Source organism: Microcaecilia unicolor, chromosome 6, assembly GCF_901765095.1.
Source record: "Microcaecilia unicolor chromosome 6, aMicUni1.1, whole genome shotgun sequence".
NCBI lineage: Eukaryota > Metazoa > Chordata > Amphibia > Gymnophiona > Siphonopidae > Microcaecilia > Microcaecilia unicolor.
This window is the reverse complement of record NC_044036.1, coordinates 141244678-141267552: the sequence shown is the minus strand read 5'-3', so window position 1 is coordinate 141267552 and position 22875 is coordinate 141244678. Positions and strand designations below refer to the sequence as shown.

Here is a 22875-nt window from a genome sequence, read left to right as displayed (position 1 = left end):
GGAGAATCTTAAAGAGTGACACTACACACAAGGTGCTGCTGTTAATTTTAGATGAGATATTCTCAAGTCAAGCTGGAAGACATATTTTGATACTTATATGGTTCAATCTCAAGCTATGCATGAACAAAAAATTAACAAATGGGAGACGTGGCAACAACTGGCAATTTGGCCACTAGTGGACATCACCTTAGAGAAGCAATTACTCTCCTTCGAGGCCTCACAAGAACTGTTTAGACTCCCGTGACTAGTATTAAAATTTGAAGAGCAGATCCTAATTTAATGCTGGCTTTTTATAGTCATGGCACGGCTGTACAATTTCCTAAGGAAATCAGACAAGAACGATTTCAATATAGGTGCAAAGGCAGTGGATTCCTCAATGATGCTGGAACTGTCAAATGAAGGATGGAAACTTAGCTCATGTGTTACTTTACTGTCCATGAACTAAAGAATTTTGGACTAAAGTCTGGCCTTATTGCAAACAATGACTGATATAACTTAAGAAGTAATGGTGTTAAAATCTGCACTTCCTTCTTTAAGAGCAATTAAGGAAAAAAACATGCCAATTGTTAGACATTTTACTGAAAAAAAAATAGCATGCTACTTGATCCTCTCTTTTGGAGGAATACAATGATTTGTATTTTAAGTAGGAATGAGGTTGTACATCAGGGTGGGGTGATGCCTTCAAATTTGGAACCTCATGAAAGAGTACATTATGTGAATGACAACTCAGTAATGTACGTTCTCTGACCTCGTCTTCATGGCCTGCTTGGTTCAAATAATCGTTTGCAAATTTTATTTCTTGCTTTTCCTCTTTTGTGAAAGTTGAGAAATAAAAAAAGAAAAGAAATGCTATCAGACAAGGAACATCAGTGACGTGGGCTCCTCATGGATCTGCATCTCGCTTTTTGGGCCCCAGGCCACGGACTAGTCCAATTGGGTCCAATACAGGGAATACTGGAAGCCGTGCATGAAGACTATTACAAGAGTTGGTCAATCCAAAAGTAATGAGATGAGTCACTTCTTCACCTTGCTCTTGGCTTACTCCGTTTCAGAACTAGCAATATAACGGTCATATTTTTCCTCACAGTCTTTCACACACTCTAGAAAATAGTTTTTCTCTGCAATGGCCCTCAGGAGGTTGGTCTGGACTAGGCAGATGTTGTACAATTCTGAGGCTAAGGCAGTGCGTATATGGCCATCTGCTCTCTTCAGAAACACCTGCAGCAAACCAACAAAGAAGATGGGATAAGTTTCACTTTACGGACTGTAATGTGTCGAGCTGCTACTCTGTCCTCTCTGTCATCAACGAAGCACCTTCTGCAGCCATCAAGCCCATTTATCCAGTTACAGGTCTGCAGTTTTCCAGCACAGATAGATAATAATGGCTTTTAAAACAGAAACTATAAGAGATGGACAATGTAAATCAAATCAGTACTGACTTGAAAGATGGACTAAAAGTCCTTTCTCCTTCTCAACATCCTTTAGAGGACACCTCAATGCATAGTTTTATTTTAGGGTTAGTGAAGTATAAACAGCAGCTTTAGGAGACCTCTGTTGAATAATACCTGCAAAGATCCTCCTAGTACTGATAAAATACTGAAGCATTAACACTGTTATGCTTTAGCTACCTGAGGAAAGACGATGTTATAATCGCCATCTGCACGAATATTGTCATCTATGAAGATATGCTGCACGCTGATGTCATCTGGGTCGATCCAAAATGGCTTCCCACCCTTGCTTGTAAACCGATTCCTAGCCCACCTGTAATATGAGCAAAGGCAGTAGGGCAGTGATTCGGGTAATGCCAATGACACGTCATTTTTAAAAAAACTGCATTTATTTTATTAAAACTCTCATGCCGATTTTCAACGCAGTTTTATTACGAGAGGTTGTTACTGTGTTCAAGTACTGCAAAATACTAAGCTTATAAAAGATCAGGTTTTCCTCTTAAAAACAACAGTTGAATCAATTTGCCTCTCTGCTCACTCAGCCCCTATCTGAATCTTTTTCTGTTTCCTCATTATTATGTGTCCAATTACAGACAAATATCAGCTCTTATCACAATGATCCCTCTGCAAGATGTGGTAGAAAACAGCAGTGTTTGCCAAGTCTCTCAGATGAATCTATGCAACTGTTTCAAAGCTGTACTGCCTTAAATATGCTTCACATGGGATTCAAAATATAAACATATTCCTTCTAATTATAATAATCTTCTGTTGTTTCTACACTGTATTGACCTCTGCACGTGAAGAATGTGATCGTGCTGTCTCTGGGCGTTAACCTATGAGACAGAAATACAGGTGTACAACCAGCATGGAAAATCTGACACTTTGCAGTTAATTCAAGAAAGTTCGGCAAACATTTGGACGCAGACCTGCCATTATAGAATGTTAGCGCAGGTCTGTATTGACACGTCTAACTTACAAACAGAGGGAAACAGAAGGAGGCTCAACACACCGTGGGCCCTGTTTACTAAACCAAGCTGTAGGCGCGCTAGCATTTTTAGTGTGTGCTAAAAATTAGCGTGTGCTAATGCTAGAGACACCCATATATTCCTATGGATGTCTCTAGCGTTAACGTGCACTAAAAACACTAGAGCACCTTAGTAAACAGGGCCCCATGGGACTTGAGATAAAACAGTCCTTTAATTGCATATAACAAAATACTCTTCTTCCAGTGCTGTAACATAAGATTCAACACGGCACCGTGTTTCGGAACAGAGTGCCTTCCTCAGGAGTCTGGCAAAGGTCTGTCCAAAATATATGACTGAACCGGTACAAAGGGTGTATGTAGGGGGTCTTTAAAAAGACCATAATGAAAATCCAAACTGGGTCAAGGGAACCAACTTTTGAAAAATGCACAAAAGAATATTGCTCTCCTTGTTCTTTGCACATTTTTCAAACGTTATACGCAATTGTGTTGACACTAACAGGCTCATTTTTGAAAGAGATGGACGCCCATCTTTCGACACAAATTGCAAGATGGGCGCCCTTCTCACAGGGTCGCCCAAATCGGTATAATCGAAAGCCGATTTTGGGCGTCCCCAACTGCTTTCCGTCGCGGGGGCGACCAAAGTTCATGGGGGCGTGTCAGAGGTGTAGAGAAGGCGGGACTTGGGCGTGCCTAACACATGGACATCCTCGACCCATAATGGGAAAAAAAAGGGCGTCCCTGACGAGCACTTGGACGACTTTACCTGGTCCTGTTTTTTTTACGACCAAGGCACAAAAAGGTGCCCGAATTGACCAGATGACCACCGGAGAGGATCGGGGATGACCTCCCCTTACTCCCCAAGTGGTCAGTAACCCCCTCCCACCCTAAAAAACATCTTTAAAAATATTTTTTGCCAGCCTCAAATGTCATACTCAGGTCCATCACAGCGGTATGCAGGTCCCTGGAGCAGTTTAGTGGGTGCAGTGCACTTCAGGCAGGTGGACCCAGGCCCATCCCCCCGCCACCTGTTACACTTGTGGTGGTAAATGTGAGCCCTCCAAAACCCACCACAAACCCACTGCGCCCACATCTAGGTGCCCCCACCTTCACCCCTAAGGGCTATGGTAGTGGTGTACAGTTGTGGGTAGTGGGTTTTGGGGGGAGCGGTTGAGGGGCTCAGCACCGAAAGTAAGGGAGCTATGTACCTGGGAGCAATTTATGAAGTCCACTGCAGTGCCCCCTAGGGTGCCCGGTTGGTGTCCTGGCATGTCAGGGGGACGACCAAAGGGCTTGCATTTGGTCGTTTCTGAGATGGGCGTCCTTGGTTTCCATTATCGCCGAAAATCAGAAACAACTAAGTCTAGGGACGACCATCTCTAAGGACAACCTAAATTTCAGGATTTGGGCGTACCCGACCGTATTATCGAAACGAAAGATGGACATCCATCTTGTTTCGATAATACAGGTTTCCCCACCCCTCCACCGGGACATTTTGCGAGGACGTCCTCAGCAAAACTTGGGCGTCCCTTTCGATTATGCCCCTCCACGTAATATACTATGCCATACTTTGTATTGTTTGAATATTTTTACTGCTGTAATTGTCTATTGCTTATGTTTGGCTTATTCTTGCTATACACCACCTTGAGTGAATTCCTTCAAAAAGGTGGTAAAGCCTAATAAATAAAATAAAGGACTGTTTTATCTCAAGTCCATGGTGTGTTGAGCCTTCTTCTGTTGTCTTTCCTGAGGCATCTTCGTGTTCAGCCAATATGTGGATTCCCACGTCTAACTTACACCAGGGAGGTATGTGAATGCATGCATACTCTAACACGTGCACAAGTCCAGGGCATGCCCAGGGCCCACCCGGACCCTTCCCCAATCCATGACCCCCTAGCAGTTGTGTTTGCAAAAGTAACTGCCAATTGGTGCCAATCAGCGCCAACTAACAGGAAGTGACAATTATTGCCCGTTAACATCAATTATCAGCTTATTACTTTAAGCTGTGTGAGCATCTAACTTCTGTGTAAAGGGGGTATTAATATGGCAAGGCACCTGGAGAAGAGTCCAAGACACCTAGGGGCTGACGATCAAATTCCCCACGCTGTTCCGAACAGCGCTGAAAAATTAGCGCTGCAACAGTGTGGGGAATTAAAGCCCTGATGATCAAAACTAATAGCATGTAAATTTATGTGTGCTATTAGTTTTGATTATGGGGGTACTTCACTGTGCGTCCTGCAGAAGTTATTTGACAGGTCCAGGCTGTCAAAAAAAAAAGCCTGGACCCCCCCCCCCCCCCTGGTGGCCCAGTGGCCTTCTCCCTCCCCCCCACTCCCTGGACACAAGGGCACAAGGAGGCTGTACGTCTGGTGAACCTCTAACCTCCCGACTCCCCCCACCACCCCAACACTAAAAATACTGTTCCTGGCCCAGTGGGCAACCTACCCCCACCCACCCTGTTGGCCTAGTGCCCTCCCACCCCCCCCCCCCCCCCCCCCCCCCATATATTTCAGACAACATGTGCACACATCACAATTCCACCTCTGCTCTACCTAAACTAGGAATGCCTAGACAATCTTTCAGCATGGGTAAATGGCTGCACACTTTCACAAAAGGTTTCTTTTACATGTAAAACTTGCTTTAAAAATGAACCATAACCCCGAATGTGCAAGTTTGAAAAAAAATTAACCACCCAGCTCCCTTGTCCATGCCTCCCACCCCCATCGTGACGCAGGAGAAAGCATTGCAAACTTATTTCTTCATGTTCCTTCTGGCTCTCACCAGTCAAAGTGGTCTTGGAAGCCCCCAATACCCTCCAAGGAGCTGAAATAACTGTAAATATTTCTTGCATCTGGTTTTGTAGAAACTTGCTCGCAACCCCGACTCAGTATTACTTCTCGCTTATTGCACCGTATTCGGCCTGGAATTTGGTCTACAGGTAGCTTGAAAAAATGGGAAAAAAAAAAGAGTGAAGAGGAAACAGATAGGAACACTTAGAAAATGTTGCCACTTAGGTGGCAAATGCTGAATTCATTGCCTCCTTATAGACATCCCATTGCCACATGATGAGAGCTGATTCTTTAACAGCCTCTGGGCACTCAGAGAAGAGACATTAGTGTAACCCAGCATCGATATTTGTCACCCGCATTTACATTAGCCACCCTGGTGTTACTGTGGGCGCCCCAATGCAGCAAGGGCTGCCCCTTCTAGCATTTACACACACCCTTTCCGTCACCCCCATAACAACCTAATAAACTATACAAATTTAAATGTTAATATGCATTTCAGTCCATTGAACAGACAGAGTTCTCCTCCTGGGATCTGCCAAGTGACCCACACAGGCTACTGTGAGAGACAGGATGTTGTGCTTCATGGACCACTGGCCTGACCAAGGACAGTACATCTATTATGAATTATGTCTCTGAGGGCCCGATGCACAAAACTTACCGGGCCAGCAACACACGTTTTTGACCGGTTCCAGCCAGTTCAGCCAGCATGCTATCCAGCGGGGAATGCTTTTTATTGTGTGCGGCAACAGGCAATGGGAATCCTATGCTAATATATTTAAATAAGCTGTTTATTTATTTAGATTTTGCTCACACCTTTTTCAGAATTAGCTCAAGGTGAGTTACAGTCAGGTACTATGGATATTTATCTGTCCCAGGAGGGCTCACAATCTAAGTCTATACCTGAGGCAATGGAGGGTTAAGTGACTTGCCCAAGATCACAAGGAGCAGCAGTGGGATTTGAACCAGCCACCTCTGGATTGCAAGACCAGTGCTCTAACCACTAGGCCACTCCTCCACTCCACTGGCAATCAAATGTGCATTTTGAGGGATGCACAGCAAGGACCTCCTACCTTTAGCGAGCAACATTTAATGGGAGGTCTGGAGCAGCCGTAATTCTCTCAAGCAGTGGAATCTTGTCACTTTAGTGCAGCTGGGCTCTCCCTTGCAGCTCCGCACAGCGTAGCTAAACGGCTGGAGCTGGGACAGCGGGGGAAGGGGCTTGGCTGCCACCGCTTTTGCTCCACTCTCGGCTCCCCGCCGCAGCCTCAGCCCCGCAATATGCAGCTCTCGCCTCTCGGCACCCGAATAAGCACCTCTTTAATTCTTACTAGGCTCCTAAGCATCTCCTGAGCTGCAAACGTTTCTGTGAAAAAAGCTGCACATGGTGAAGGTCCTAAACAGAGACGTGTGTGTGTGTGGGGGGGGGGGGGGGGGGGTAAGGAAAAAAAGTTATGCTGCTTCAGCTCTGGCAGTCAGCCGGGGAAGGGGGGGGAGGGGGGGGAGAGTCTCTCTCTCGCTAATGCTGCTTCTCGGCCTCCTACATCGACCTTCCCAGTTCTGGACTGCCACAAAGTGAGCACTTTAAAATTATTCTGTATCAGCAATACACACAGCTTGTATGCGTGTATGAAAGCCATGAAATGTTGCGGAGGGCTGTTTTGGGCATTTACAGCTTTGCGGGCAGATGCTCTGTGCATTTCATAGCAGCCTTCCCTACCAAGCTGCATGGCAAAAGTCCATGCAACTCATTTGCATGCAATTTTTTTTTTTGAGAATTGCTCACTATTTCCACCACGGTAATTTTTACCGTGGTGGGAATAGTGAATGGTTCTTTTCCAGGCACCTTTGTGCATCTGGCCCTCAGTTTCTAGTTGTCAGCATCGTCAGCCTGCTGCTCTAACCACCAGGCTACTCTTCCACTCCATGTGTCTCTGAGTTTCTAGATACATAAGATGTCCTAAACCTAGGAATACCACAATGGCTAAAATGGTCTCCAACAGAAAAGTTTGCATTTTATATGGTCCTACATAAATGCCATAAGCTGGTGGTAATGGTGGAAAGCAGAATAGGATTTTTCCTAACAAGAGAAGGGCAGTGTCATATGTTACATTATCCTTCCTGAGATGATAAGGCAGGACAGAATGGAAACTCTTTGCTGACGCTGTTTGAGTGAGCAGCTGCTATTACTATGGGGATCTCCAACAGGACATCTAGAGTTATCAGCAGGAGGAACTCCTAGAGACCTTCACTTTGTGGATTCCTCATTTGACTGGTGCTCTCAGATGCCCACCAACAGTGCACACACTCACCGATACGAGACGAAGATGAGGAAAATGGGGGTGTTGTCCTTCCAAAGCGCAACGGATGGAATGAAGAACACGTGGAAGATCAGTACCGAATGTTCGTAGCACCACAGTGAAGTGTCTCCCCTCCAGGTGCAAGCTCTCTAGGAGATGGAAGAATGAGGGCAGGATCCAGTGGTACCTTTTCCCATCTTCTCCTGTGGTGGAGAACACTTCATCCGCTTCACCACTCCACTCCAGCAGTCTCAGGTGGTCGGTGTAAACATCCTTGAAATGCCGTCCCGGTGCTGTGTTGGTAAAATCAGTTTCAGGACCAAACTGTGAATAATAATTAACTGCAGCCTGGCAGGGTGGCAAGAGCGAAAGTGAATCAGTCAACCACTGCCATTCACCTGAAACACCAACAACCATAATTCAGACAACTTCTCAATTTGACAAAACATACAGACTTGTGAAAATGCACATATTTCATAGATTCTTTGGTCTTTTCATTCTTTTGTTAAAAAGTCAACTTGTGAGCCAGAAACACTTCCCAACTCAGAGTAATATTTGCAACACAGGGAGCAAAACAAATACTCAAGCACAGAGACAAATTATTTACTCAATTTTATGAAATGCTCTAACATCAAAGGACTTAGAACAATGTACAACAAAACAAACAATAACAAAAAAAACCTCAATAAATAATAAATCACACCTCCACTGAAAGCTGCACAGGTTTTGTTTAAAGAGCCACATGCACTAATAAATAATTGTATGTATATTTATGTATTTATTTGGTTATAAAAGATACAACACAACTGTATTCAGTATAGACAGCCACTGCAATATTTAAAGAAAAATAGGAATATACATCATATCTGGACCACATAATTTCTGTCAAGCGCCTGATTTAATTATTTACCACAATTTGTAACAAAACAGTGTAAAGCAATGTGTAATTGTGAAAAATTCTAGAAATTTTTCAATTAATAAAAATATTGTGCAATTATCTGACCTCTAAATGTTCTTGATGCTAACATTTTTGGCAAAAGCATGACTCTTTGGCTTGTTTCAACATTGTAAGCAGTATACTATGCCATACTTTGTATTGTTATTTGAATATTTTTACTGCTGTAATTGTCTACTGCTTATGTTTGACTTATTCTTGCTGTGAAGAATTCCTTCAAAAAAGTGGTAAATAAATCCTAAAAAATAAATAAATAGCAAATATTTCATTTCAAATCTGTACGGCCTTACCTTAAAGAACTTGTAAATACATGCATAAATAATAAAGGTAGGTGTGAAACTGCCAACTGTCCCCCCCCCCCCCCCCCCCAAATAGTTAGAAAGTGGTTCTTGCAATGTCCTGGCTATAGGGAAAGAAGGTGAGAATTGGAAGTGGAAGAGCATCTGTCATTATGGCAAAAAAAGAGGGTTAAAGCATATTTTAGAAGGAATGGACAACTAAGGCCCTTGAAATTAAAAAAAAAAAAATTAGGACTCCTTTTACAAAGCTGCACTGCTGATTAGCAGTGTCCTAAGAGGCCCTTTTGCAATGCTGTGGTAGAGCTACCGTGACGTCACGCGCCATATGGAAACTACTGCCATTGCTGCGTACGCCTTGTAGCGCTATAAAAATGCTAAATAGTAGTCGTAGTAGTTCCCATTTCTGGCACAACAAAAATATTTTTTATTTTTCTACCACCAGATTAGTGCAGGTGGCAGTATGGACTCTCTTTGGAAATGGCCACGAATTGACGCAGCGCCATTTCTGGATGCTGGGATGAAAACAACCTTTTAACCGCTGTGGGAAAAGGGGGCCTTGGTGTGCAGCAAATCCACGCAGCAATGCCACCGCAGGCCCCCTTTTACAGCAGCTTGGTACAAGGGGCCCATTCTATTCCCATGGGCTTCGGCGCACACCTAATGGTGCCCTTCGTAATCATCTCATGCAATATACAGGAAACTGTACATCTAAACTGTCATGTATCAAACTGCCTTCTGGTGTCAAACCAATGCAACTGTATAAACTAGGAAGCTATAAGGCTTATTTTAGCAAATACATCACTATTGCTGACCAGATTAAGGAAGTGTTCAGACCATATGAGCAAGAAATATTAATCAGGCAGAGAACAAGGAAGAAACGAAATTCTCTTGCAATCTTCACTCAGTCTAGCTCTTTTTTTAATTATCAGATATAGATCTTACCTGTTTCACTCATCTTTCCCCAGGTAACAGTGCTTAGGTAAGAGTTTAAAGCTGACCTTGGGCCTTGGTTTGTGACTGCATCGGACACAAGAATGGTGTTGTTTAGATCCAGGTGTACAATTAACTTCCGTTTTGCAATTTGCAGAGCCTTTCCAAGCCCTGGCTGGCATAGGTCAATGCTGTTTCGTTCCTGGTCGTTATCAACTTCTTCTGCATCTAGGTGATTTTTCCTTTTCTTTTTCAATTTGCTTGCAGAGTCTTCCCTGTGTTTCTCTTTCTTCTCCATCGGTCCACTTCTTTATACTTGTTCTAATGCAACTGTAATGCCTTTGTTTCTGCTTTATGGAACTGTGAAGAGCCTTGTGGCATGATCTCTAAGACAGGAACCAATGTGGGCTTTTTAGGTCATTAACCACAGACACTGACACTGCTCTTAAGGAGATTAGGAGCTTAGACCAGTGTTGCTGTGCTGCACCATTGAATACTTTTTAAACATAGTCACACGCATTCGGGAGATCAGGGGACCGATCTCCCCTCCATCCTCTGTCGTCCAGTCTCTTCCTTGTCCGCGATCGGGATGAAAGTAGGTACTGCCGCCGGCTCCTTCTGCTCCCTGCGATGGTTCGGCGCAGCCACACTTGCTTTTTGCCTCGGCTCGGCTGGTATAGCGAGGCTAAAGATGTTCAACACCGGAGTCGGCATGACGTCACAGAACTGAAGCGACCCTTCCTGCGCAACCGCCATATTGGTCAGATCAAAACAATTGCTACTACTACTACTTACCGGTAACATTTCTAGAGCGCTACTAGGGTTACCAGCGCTGTACAATTTAACAAAGAGAGACAGTCCCTGCTCAAAGAGCTTACAATCTAATAGACAAGTGAACAGTCGGTACTATCGCTATTGAAAATGTTGCAGGAATTACCACTAGTGTTAGCAGAATCTGTGGTACTTCAGGAGTCAAACAGCACACACCAGAATGAGGGAGAAATCTTCTTTATTTGCCAGCAAACAAAGTAGGACATCAGCATTAAGTCTCTTCTTCTCTTTCTCAGCTCTTTGTGGCTTCTGTCTGTCCTCTTCAGTTCTCTTCTCTCCTTCTCAGCTCCTTCTTCTGACGTAAGCTGCTTCTGCTCCCAGTTATATACAGTTCTAACCCCCTCCTAGCCCCCCTTACTTTCCAGATGGTAAAGAATAGATTAATTACCCTGTCTGAACCAATCATTTCTATACATATATTTCAAAATATCAGTTACATAGGTTTGATATTTTCTAAACTGACCTATGACCTGGGGCCTCTCACGCTAGACAATTGGGCACCAGAACTCTTGCATTTTATTATTATTCACATAATCAGTTTCCCAATCAACTTCATACTAACTTAGGTTCATTTAGGGGCTAAGGGGCCAGTCTTGCTTAATGGCATACAGTCCTACATTTTGCTATAATCCATCAAGGAAGTAAGTTGACTTTTTCTGACCTCTTTCACCTATTAGCTTCATACATTGAACTAGCTAGGACTGTGGATAATTCAAACCAGATGATGACCTTTTCAACTGCAGTCTTACTTGTAAAGTAACACTGAGTTGAACAGATATTCTACATAGAAACAAAACTTATTAATTACACAGAATAAAACATATTCTAAAATAAGCAGAAATCAAAATTCCTTATAAAACAAATCTAAACATCAGGAATATCTACACTTACACTATCTCCTTCTAAGCATTTTAAAACTAATCCTTTTAAAACTACAGTATGTCTGCAACATGCCTTGTTCATAATGACACCCATATGTGGTAAAATAATATCTATGAACTAGCCTTAACCATCCATCACTCACAAGGGGTCAAAGAAAGTTTCTCTCTCTGACCTTTCTAACCTTTAGCCCGGCAAACGTTAAACTTCTAAATAATCTAAACCATATGGCATTCCTCCATCACTTTACAGAACTGAAGAGTTAAAACAGAATTAACAATTTCTTTGCCCATGGCTGCCTCAAAAACAATAACAAACGTGAGGTTTTATTTTATTAAACTTCCTAGGTTTTGCATTCCCTGTGTTAGGATGGGATCGGTGTAATTGAAATTGGGGAGTTTTCGAAGGGTCTGTGATTGTGAAGGGGGAAGAGTTATATTCAAAATATTTGACAGTACTCCAGAGATTGCTTTGTTATTTGCAATGCTGTATTGTGGATTTCAGCTATATTTGCCCTTTATTTTTTCTTATGATGATAATAAAGATATTTCAATACTATATTTAAAAAAATAAAGGCATATAGTGCACCACTGAAATAGACAAAACAGCATTGGAAATAACTAAGCAAAGCTCTGGAGCTTCCCAAATCCCCCCTCCCCCCCCAGAGAAATGCAAAACCTAGGAGGTTTAATAAAACCTTACAACTTTGCTATTGTTTTCGATAGCGATAGCAATTGTTCTGGCCAATATGGAGGCAAGCTCCACCCACTGGCTTCAGCCCAAATAATGCGCCAAATAGGCTCATGCCAGCTCCTGTCATTAAACCTCCTTGAGCATACTGACACACATCTATCTGCCAGCACCATCAGAGGTCACCTGATCTACTGGCACATGCAGAGCTGCCAAGTTACCCATTCCAGGAGGGAGACTCTTTGGCCAGTCCTGAATTTCTGCCAGTCTCGTCCTGGTGCATTATGGGACCTACAACATTGATTTCAATGGACAGAATCATGGCCTGCAAATGCTACACTGCTTTGAGATGTAAGTTTTAAGCCAGTACTGGTCAAAAAGTCTTCCTCCTGGAATGGGTAATTTGGCAGCTCTGCACATGTGTGTGGCGATCTCCACGAGCAGCCAGATCACTACAAGTGGAGGTCACCAACCCACATGTCAGTAGATCAGACGATGACTTCTGATGTCGTTAGCAAGGAGGTTTAATGACAGGAGTCCACCTGACACCAAAAAGTTGAAGCCATTCTCCCCATCGCTGCCTTATTGACCAGAACAAAGCAGTTGCTATCACTATTGAAAACAATAGCAAACTTGTGAGGTTTTATTAAACCTCCTAGGTTTTGCATTCTCTCTGTTAGGAGAGGGCGGGGGATATAAGTTGGGAGTCCTGGAGCACTGACAAATACATTTTGAATATAATCTTCCTCCCTTCACAGACTTCTCAAAAACTCCCCCCTCCACCCCAAACTCCTCTTACATCTCCTGCCCCAGATCCCCTCCTAACACAGCTTTCATTTAATGGTGATATTTTCCATTAATCTCGGTATGAAAATAGGAGCATTGCTGACGTTGCTAGTACACACCTGCTCTAACATGTCTACCAATGAAGAGCTTTGGCTGGTGCAGAGCAAATCAATGGACAGTATTATTATATACCCAGGAAAGCAACGGCTACAGAGATAGTTACTACTTGTAAAAAATACATCTCCAGGAGTTCCATTAGCGTAGTGGTGAACAACTTACAAATGATTTCTTAAACTGCAGACCCAACCTATGGCGCCTCGGCTTTCACTGCCAGCTGATTTCTACAGTGAGCTAAAAAAGCTACCGCGGCTTAGTAAGAGACCCCCCCATAGTAGCACAGTAAATCTCTTTTATTTTTCACTTACTATAGTAACAAAACTCACAGTTTAATTAATACTAATACAACACTAGAGAACCAAGAAACAAATCTGTTTCATGCAGGGGAAACAGTGATTTCGGTCTTCACTTATTTCTCAGTTAATGCTTAATCTGTCCCTATAATTCTGTAAATAGTATCAGATTCCTTTAAGAAAAGAAAAAAAAAGTACGGCCAGGAAAGATTATTGGTGTTGCTGGCAGTGTGCCAGCAGCACTATGGATACAGTTTGTTTATACTTTCTACCACAATGCTGTATATTTCTCTGCCGCTGAAGTACTTCTTTGGCGTCTCCCTAACCAGGGTGGGTGGGTTGTTTCGATATTGGAGGGGGGGTGTCATTCCTCACCCTCTCTGTACACCTTTAAACCATGGGACAGCTCGGTACCATAAGGTCCATCCTCCCTGTCACTAATCTCAACGCAGTAAATCGGTCATTAATGCTGCGGCTAATGCTGCACTGGAGAATGTCATAAGTACATAAGTATTGCCATACTGGGAAAGACCAAAGGTCCATCGAGCCTAGCATCCTCTTTCCAACAGTGGCCAATCCAGGTCACAAATACCTGGCAAGATCCCAAAAATGTACAAAACATTTTATACTGCTTATCCCAGAAATAGTGGATTTTCCCCAAGTCCATTTAATAACGGTCTATGGACTCTTCCTTTAGGAAGCCGTCCAAACCTTTTTTAAACTCCACTAAGCTAACCACCTTTACCACATTCTCTGGCAACGAATTCCAGAGTTTAATTACACGTTGAGTGAAGAAAAACTTTCTCCGATTCGTTTTAAATTTACTACATTGTAGCTTCATCGCATGCCCCCTAGTCCTAGTATTTTTGGAAAGCGTGAACAGACGCTTCACATCAACCCGTTCAACTCCACTCATTATTTTATAGACCTCTATCATATCTCCCCTCATCCGCCTTTTCTCCAAGCTGAAGAGCCATAGCCGCTTTAGCCTTTCCTCATAGGGAAGTCGTCCCATCCCCTTTATCATTTTCGTCACCCTTCTCTGCACCTTTTCTAATTCCACTATATCTTTTTTGAGATGCGGCAACCAGAATTGAACACAATATTCGAGATGCGGTCGCACCATGGAGCGATACAAAGGCATTATAAGATCCTCATTTTTGTTCTCCATTCCTTTCCTAATAATACCTACCATTCTATTTGGTTTCTTAGCCACAGCAGCACACTGAGCAGAAGGTTTCAACGTATCATCAACGACGACACCTATATCCCTTTATTGGTCCGTGCTGGAGGGAGACAAAGGATTGCAATCGCCAGGGAAAGGGATATCTTTTGTTTAAATCCCGAAAAGTTTGATTGCCTTCCTGCTTGCTTCAGTAATTGTGACTAACGGAAATCGATCTGTATTTGTAAAGTGTGAATAATCTTTGCTGATCCCGCTCAGCACGAGTTGTTGCTGCCTATTATCAGCCTCCGCAATGGTCTTTTCACTTATATCCCCTAAGAGTCACTAAAAACTGCTTTCCAATGGCCCCTCTCACAAGCCCTCTTTGTTTGAACCCTCCCTGCCGCCTACATTAACCCTTTTTATTCTCACAAGATTATTACTCCGATATAAACCAACGCTACCAACTTATTTGCCGCCCAGCCTCTCACTTCTACCTTTCAGCTTCCTGGAGCCACAGAGCACTCGATGCAAGGCTAGAGTGTCCCACTGCTCTAACTCCACCAGTCCTCCCTGGGATGCACACTGTACTGGCCACTGTAGGCAGCTGCAGTCTCTGAGCCAGCCATGACAAACGTTTGTGCCCACCAACACAGGCAGCTGGCTTTCCAGGAAAAGAGGGGCCCAGGAAGGGCCTTAGTTCTTGCCTTGTACCCTAGAGGAATGTAATGATCTTAGTAAAGGTGTTAGGTATCCTACCTAGCCTAGGCAATCAGCCCCCTCGGCAGAGCAATTAGAAAATTTAATGACACTGCCTTTTCCAGAACAATCCTGTAAAAACTCATACTTAGACATTCACATGTTTATTTTATTTATTTATAACATTTATAGAGCACGTAACCTACAATTCTTAGCTGTTTACAAAGAACATTCATAATATTCAGACACACCTAACTTCAGTATACAATAAAACACAACTGACAGTCTATTACTTATCATTTCTCCATTCATTCTTCCTTTGTGGATGAAAATAGGCCTGGTGATTATGTGGCTGTCAGAATCTATTGTTTTGCAATCTATGGATAGTGTAAATGTCCATATCAGCAAAGTTGATATTCATAAGGTGGCTTACACTAGTATTTTATAAAGAAAAGTAAATAGCAGACATACCATGTCACACGCATTTGGTGGGTGACACACGCATTGGGTCCTATTTTCCAGGTCACATGCCAAGGCCCCCTCCTCTCACGCATTAGGGAATGCCCTGAGTCTCTGAAGCTACCCAAAAGTTCAGGTAGGTCCGGGGACTCGGACTTTTCCCAAAGTGTGAGGAGGGGGCTTTGATTGCTGCTTCCTATGCTGGCTCCTTGGTTCTAAATAGTGGCCACGAACTCTCGTGAGATTACTGTGAGAGATCACAGCTGCCATTTTGAGCCTTGGAGCCGGCAAGGGCAGCAGCAGTGAGAAGTTCTGCATCGGGGGGGGGGGGGGGGGGGGGACCAATGAGTGAGAGGTACTGCATTGGAGGGATAAGGAGTGAGAGAGATGCTGCATCGAGGGGCAAGGAGTGAGAGGTGCTGCATTGGGGGGATAAAGAGTGAAAGAGGTGCTGCATTGAGGGGCAAGGAGTGAGAGATGTTGCATTGGGGGTGCAAGGAGTGAAAGGTGCTGCATTGGGAGGCAAGGAGTGAAAGGTGCTGCATTGGGGGGGGGATAAGGAGAAAGGTGCTGCATCAGGGGGGTAAGGAGTGAAAGAGGTGCTGCATGGGCAGGAGCAAGGAGTGAGAGGTGCTACATCAAGGGGGCAAGGAGGGAGAGACTGGACAGGTAAGAATGAGAGATCCAATGAGGGGGTGAGGAAGAAGGAGGGCTCTGAGAGGGAAATAGGTCCTGGACATTTGGTGGGAGGAAGGACAAGGAAAGAGAGAAGTGCCAGGATCTGCGGGGAATGAAGAAAGAGGAGGGGTGCAGGTCCTGCAAAGGGTAAATAGAACAGGAGCGAGGGAAGAGAGAGAAACACTTGCTGGACCCCTGGAGGGGGGCAGAGGGAGGGAAGAGAGAGGGAAAGATGCTGACCAGGACAAAGAGACAGGAGGGAATGAAGAAGAGAGAGAGAGAGGCTGGCACATGGGGAGGAGGGGTAATAGGGACACAGATGGGAGATGCTGAACACGGTGGGAAGACAGAGGTGATGTTGGATCAGATAGATAGGGATGCAGAGAGAAGACAGATGGTGGACATGGAGAGAAAAGAAGTGCCAAATGACCACAGAGACTCTGGCAAGACAGTTAAGAGAAGAAGGAAGAAAGCAGAAATCAGAGAATAAGAGGAGTGGCCTAGTGGTTAGAGCACCAGTCTTGCAATCCAAAGGTGGCCAGTTCAAATCCCACTGCTGCTTCTTCTGATCTTGGGCAAGTCACTTAACCCTCCATTGCCTCAGGTACAAACTTAGATTGTGAGCCCTCCTGGGACAGAAAAATATCCAGAGTACCTGAATGTAACTCACCTTGAGCTACTACTGAAAAAGGTGTGAGCAAAACCTAAATAAATAAATAAATATTGAAGATTCTACATGGAATGTTGCTATTATTGGTGATTCTACATGGAATGTTGCTGGGTGGAGGAGTGGCCTAGTGGTTAGAGCACTGGTCTTGCAATCCAGAGGTGGCCAGTTTAAATCCCACTACTGCTCCTTGTGATCTTGGGCAAGTCACTTAACCCTCCATTGCCTCAGGTACAAACTTAGATTGTGAGCCCTCCTGGGACAGAGAAATATCCAGAGTACCTGAATGTAACTCACCTTGAGCTACTACTGAAAAAGGTGTGAGCAAAATCTAAATAAATAAATAATAAGAAATAAAAGTAACAAGCAGCTCGTGCAAAGGCTGGGAGGTAACTGTTGAGGACTTGTCCAGCAATCCCCCTGCAGTTTCCGCACAGACACAGTGGATCCTGGGGAACTGGGTCGATTCCCTCTGCAGCTCCTTGTGAATCTGGGCAAGACACTTAACCCTCCATTGCCTCAGGTACGAACTTAGATTGTGAGCCCTCCTAGGACAGAGAACTATCCAGAGTACCTGAATGTAACTCACCTTGAGCTACTACTGAAAAAGGTGTGAGCAAAATCTAAATAAACAAACACAATAAGAAACATAAAATGACCAGACAACAAAGGTAGAAAAATAATTTTATTGACTGGAATATGTCAGTTTTTGGAATGTGCATCTGCCAGAACTAGTGTTAGACATGGCTGGGGCCTACAAGAAAAACCTCATTTATTGGGGGGCCCTTTTACAAAGACGCATAAGGGCCATGTGCAGCATGCATCAAATCGGCGTTCACCTGGTGGTAAGTCAGAGTTTGGTGCGCGCCAAAAACACGAAGTAGAAAATAATTTTCTATTTTGTACTGCATGGGCATTCCTGGTAGTAACTGGCAGTTGCCGTGTGGGTAACGCAGGAGCCCTTACTGCTGTCAATGGGTGGGTGTTAGGGGCTCAGGCCATAAATAGACATATACTGGTTTTAATTTTGCCGCACATCCATTTCCTGGCCCAACCCCCCCTTTTTTTTTCCAGAAGCGGTGGAGAAGTGGTCCAAGAAAACAACAGGGTAACTGATCTGCAAAATCCGAGATGGAAAACAACCAAAGCAGATACGTGGATGAAAAAACAATATTTATTTAAAATAGGTTAAAATAAAATTGGAAAGCCCAACACAGGCCGTGTTTCGCCCAACTGGGCTGCATCAGGGGCTAACAGATATCTGTCTGATCATATAAATCCAGAAGAAACAAAAACCTATTTGTTGAAGTCACAAATATAAGATGGAATGTGAACTTGAAAGTTAATGTTTGGATTGATGTTGAGTCTTGGCATTGTACTGATTTTCAATTTTGAAGTATCTTTGGTTTAATCAAGTTCACATTCCATCTTATATTTGTGACTTCAACAAATAGGTTTTTGTTTCTTCTGGATTTATATGATCAGACAGATATCTGTTAGCCCCTGATGCAGCCCAGTTGGGCGAAACACGGCCTGTGTCAGGCTTTCCAATTTTATTTTAACATATTTTAAATAAATATTGTTTTTTCATTCACGTATCTGCTTTGGTTGTTTTCCACCACGGTGGAGAAATGGTCCAGCGCACATCCAATACACATGCCCACCCTACCGCAGACCACTTTTTGACACGCCTTCAATCTCCAGCATTGGGATGGGCCACCCTTGGCATCTCTGAGATAGATACTTTCGTAGCACCTAAATATAGCCCCCCTCCCCCAATACAATTACCCTCATAGTAATCCCCATAATGCTGATTTTGTGATATAAGCATAGGAATTTCTGGGGCTGCAGGTGGGCAGTGGGATTGGCATTTAAGCACATACTTGATATTGTAACTCACCTTGAGCTACTATTGAAAAAGGTGTGAGATAAATCCAAACAAGGAAGTTACCCAGTTCCAGGCTGGAGACGTTTTGGCCAATCCCGGTTTTGAACTTACATCCCAAAGCAAAGTGGGATTTGTACTGCCTGATCCTGCCCATTGAAACCAGCACTGGGAGTCCCATAATGCACTGGGGTGGGATGGTCAGAAATCCAGGGCTGTCTCAAAATCTCCAGCCTGGAGCTGGGCATCTCTGAGATGATATGAAAGGGTATCCCGACTGTGGAGAAATCTTCTTGTAGGTATACCCTGTGGCTGGCAGCTGGAATGTATTCATAGCAGTGTGAATAGAATAAATGGGCAGACCGAATGGGTCAGTCGGTCTTTTTCCGCCATCAGCTTCTGTGTTACTACGTTACACTAGAGACAGTTTGAGTGCACCATCTTTGCCATGTGCCAGAGATCTGGAGTAGTGATCACATGGCAACAGCATTGTCCAACAATCGCTGAAATTTTTTTTTATCTCTTTTAAATATTATAAATATAATTTTTCTTTAATGTATGAAGATGAGTAAGACAAAGAGGTATCAGATGTAAGTTTTCAAAGGCTATGAGATCTTCTATAGCAAGAAATATTCCAGACCTGAGCCCTATAAATGTCATCAATCATTTCCTACAACTGTCTTATCTTTATGTAAAATAATGAACATTCAGACCCATAAACATTACTTCAAAATAGTTGAACACCTTCAAGGCATATTAAAAGGCAAAAGAGCAATTAGTTATCCAATCCAGGCATACAAAGCACAGCACTGTCAAGATTGTTAATAACACCCGATGCCTACACAACATTAATGGCCTTTCGGTCTGCACAATGAGTCTTGTCACATGGTGTTTGCTGATTGGTTGGCTGTTCTTTTGTTCTCTCTGTGGATTAACTTGCATACATAAAGGAATTATTCAAGCCTATCAGCTTCTTCTCAGAGAAAGTTGATTGTGACCCCTGAGGCAGGCGCTTTGGCGCCGAAACATGGACCGTGTCGGGTCCTTGATATGAATATTCTGAATAAACTGGTTTTTGATATTATCTCCCTATTGTATATATGTGCCAGAGAACCCTGTTGGACAGAGATTACAGCTCAAATCTCCTGCACCACACTGCTGCCCAATCATGGGGTTGACTTTGGTTTAGAATGATATGACTGTTCATAAAATTTAATCATTCTTAGTATTGAAAAGTAGTGCAAACTTTGAATGCTTTCAGTGTCTGTGAGTCTGTAAATCCGTGTATCCAAATATCTGATAACAGAGCTGCCACATTACCCAATTCCAGGAGGGAGACTTTTTGGTCAGTCTTGGTCAGCATTTGGTGTTTGTAGTCCTTGATGCTATCAATTCAAATCAGCACTGCAGCAGGTCCCATAATGCACCAGGATAGGGTTGTTAGAAATCCAGGACTGGCCTTAAATCTCCCTTCTGGAACTGGAGGCATGATAGCTCTGTGATAACAATCCTGAATGAAAGATGTTTGTTGATCAGCAAACTTACCAGACTTAGCTAATTAATTTGTGGTTTATATTGTTTTGGTGTAGATTTTCTGTATTTCCCCAGTTCAACCATTAGGCTATTCTGCACAAAAATATTAGCATTGCAAAGATTTTATGCATGGAATAGGATTCCAGCATATGCACAGCTGTGTGTTGATATGTTTCTCAGCTCAGACATGTACTTAGCACTTAGAGCACGATCCTGAGCCCATGCAGCCAGCATGTTCTTCCTGATTAGCACACATGAATGACGCAGGGCCTATTTGCATATTAGTCATTTCTTTACAGCATTGGTGAGCAAAAATTAGCATATGGTTCTAATGCATGCTTTCTGCATAGGCCCAAGCAAGCAGGTGCATACAGCTTCCTGCACAGTCACAGGTGTTTCAGAGTAAGAGTTATCGCAAAGGAAAGGGAACACCTCTGTTTGCATAAAGCTTCATGGGCTACCATAGGGAAGCTGGTTCAGTTTGCATGTAAACTAGAAATGCAAACATCACACTGCCAGCAGAGCAGCTAGAGGAACAGGAAAAATCTGTGTCTGTGAAAACCAGGTGTTAGGTTCTTCGCATCAAGAAACTTGAGGAATAGTCAGCCTTGGTGTGGATTTGATTTTCTGTTACCCAGTAAATGGTAAGCAGCATAGCCTGACAGCTTTCTCTGGTGATGGGATTTTCCCAAACAGGTGTGAAAAGGAGCCTGGGCATGAAAAGGGAGAGAGTTTGGGGAAGGGAAACTGGAGTGTTTCATCTGCTGTAAATCAAGCAATACAGTACTGTCAACAGATGAATGTCGCTGTTTTGCTTCATATACAAAAATACAAGGCGTGTATTTAAGATGTCCATTTTTAGGTTTTCACTGATAAAAGCATATGGTGGTGGTGGTGGTGGTGGGGAACAAACATTACTGTATCCAGTACCCTCTCCCTCCTCCCGTGCCCGCACTGGAACTGTCATTCTGCTTTTGTGCCTTTTCCATGCTGTCCCTTTCTCGACTAATCAAGTTCCTACCATTTTTCTCACAGACAGTGATTATTGATTATTGATGCTAGAAGTAAGAGGAAAGAATAAACAAAGTCAGGGAGGGGAGACATTTACAAGAGAGTGGTGGGAATGGAATGTGGGGGTTGGAGGAATACCCCCCACCCAAAAAAACCCACTTATTTTGCGTATGCATAAAAATAAAAAATTAACACTAAGTTATAAATCTTAAAAGCTGAAAAACAGTATATTGAACACATGGTAATACTGGTATAGTATAAGACAGTGGGCTCCTTTTACAAAGCTGAGCTACCGATTAGCGGCAAGCTAAATGTAAGAAGCCCATTCTATTCCCATGGGCTTCTTACATGGTAGCATAGCCCAGCGTGTTTTGTTATTCTGAGGATAAAAATTTACATTTTGGAAAATCTTTATTTGATTCTTACTCCTGTACAGCGCGTTTCACTTACAGGTGATTCTAGAAAAATATTTTTGTCGTTCTTAACTTGAAGAAGTTTATGATGCGGGATTAGTAGCAGAAGAAGGAAGAGAAAATCAAAGTGCAAAGACAAAAAAGTCGAGTCATTCAGTCCCTTAGTGTTTCCGCTCTGATGTGTGTCCAAAAAGGACAACCACACAAAGACTGGCAAGATATCCGGGTCCTTGTATGCATGGGGACAGTTATTTCTGGTTATGTAGTGGGATGAAGGTCACATAAAGGGCTGTGCTGCTGTCTAATGTTTCTGATTAAAGACTTGAAAAGCTGGGCTATAAGGTTGTTATTAACTGAATTATTAGATGGTGGGAAAAGGAACTAACATGACACAGCTTTTTGTATAAAGAACTGGTACACCTCCTTTGAAAATAGAGCACGTACACCCTTTAGCACCAAAATTCTAATTATTAAGCTAAAGAAGTTCAAAGCATATGAATGGAATGTTTTCTCAAACAGGAAAAATGATAAACCAGGCGATAATACTGTCCAAGGATTGAAGGGCATCTCTCTAAGATTCATGTGTAAGATGTTTTAAAACTACACCTAGGTGCTGGTAACTTGAAGCTGATTAAGGCTGTTTATTTTAACATCAAGGCAAAACCTTTTCTGTCATCTGGAAGATACTGATAGTCTATTGAAGCAATTCTGATAAAGGTCCTGTTGATTAACTGGATATAAATCATACAGATGAGAGCAGAGATTTGCAAATAATGCTGAAAGAAGAAGTGGTTGTCTTCAGAAGAAAGGCGGGAGAGGGGAGATATGATAGAGGATTTTAACACCCTAAAGGTACAAATGCACTGGAGGCAGGCCCCTTTTCAGCAGAAACATTGAAAGAGAGAAAAATAACAGCTGATAAAAATCATACAGCTTATCCAGTTTGCCCATTATAAATCAACTACTAACCTCTAACCTTCCTTACCTTCAAGGCTAGTGATTTGAACTTCCAAAACCAAAAGTTTTTACTGACCAAGGTCTTCAGCTCGAACATGGTACATTTTGTCCT

General features: G+C 43.1%; 1 protein-coding gene across 2 annotated transcripts; it reads right to left on the bottom strand.

The window, feature by feature from the left end:
- Positions 1-561: 561 nt before the first annotated feature.
- Positions 562-10375, bottom strand: LOC115472860. 2 transcript variants are annotated; one of them, XM_030207327.1, is made up of 5 exons: positions 9713-10375; positions 7529-7914; positions 5212-5372; positions 1629-1761; positions 562-1218 (listed from the first exon to the last, which is right to left on the bottom strand). In XM_030207327.1, exons 1-5 carry the CDS (start codon positions 9996-9998, stop codon positions 1039-1041), a joined length of 1146 nt encoding a protein of 381 aa, XP_030063187.1. In that variant the 5' UTR covers positions 9999-10375; the 3' UTR covers positions 562-1038. The 2 variants fall into 2 exon arrangements, with proteins under 2 accessions (XP_030063187.1, XP_030063188.1); XM_030207328.1 differs by having other exon boundaries at positions 7529-7809.
- Positions 10376-22875: the final 12500 nt, after the last annotated feature.

Bases quoted from the DNA above. Each gene is read 5' to 3' on its own strand.
- LOC115472860 (XM_030207327.1), bottom strand. From the start codon at position 9,998: ATGGAGAAGAAAGAGAAACACAGGGAAGACTCTGCAAGCAAATTGAAA. The intron at 1,762-5,211 runs GTGAGAGCCAGA...CTCATATTACAG, and splicing joins TTCCAAGACCACTTTGACTG to GTGGGCTAGGAATCGGTTTA. The intron at 1,219-1,628 runs GTAGCTAAAGCA...GGTTTGCTGCAG, and splicing joins ATAACATCGTCTTTCCTCAG to GTGTTTCTGAAGAGAGCAGA.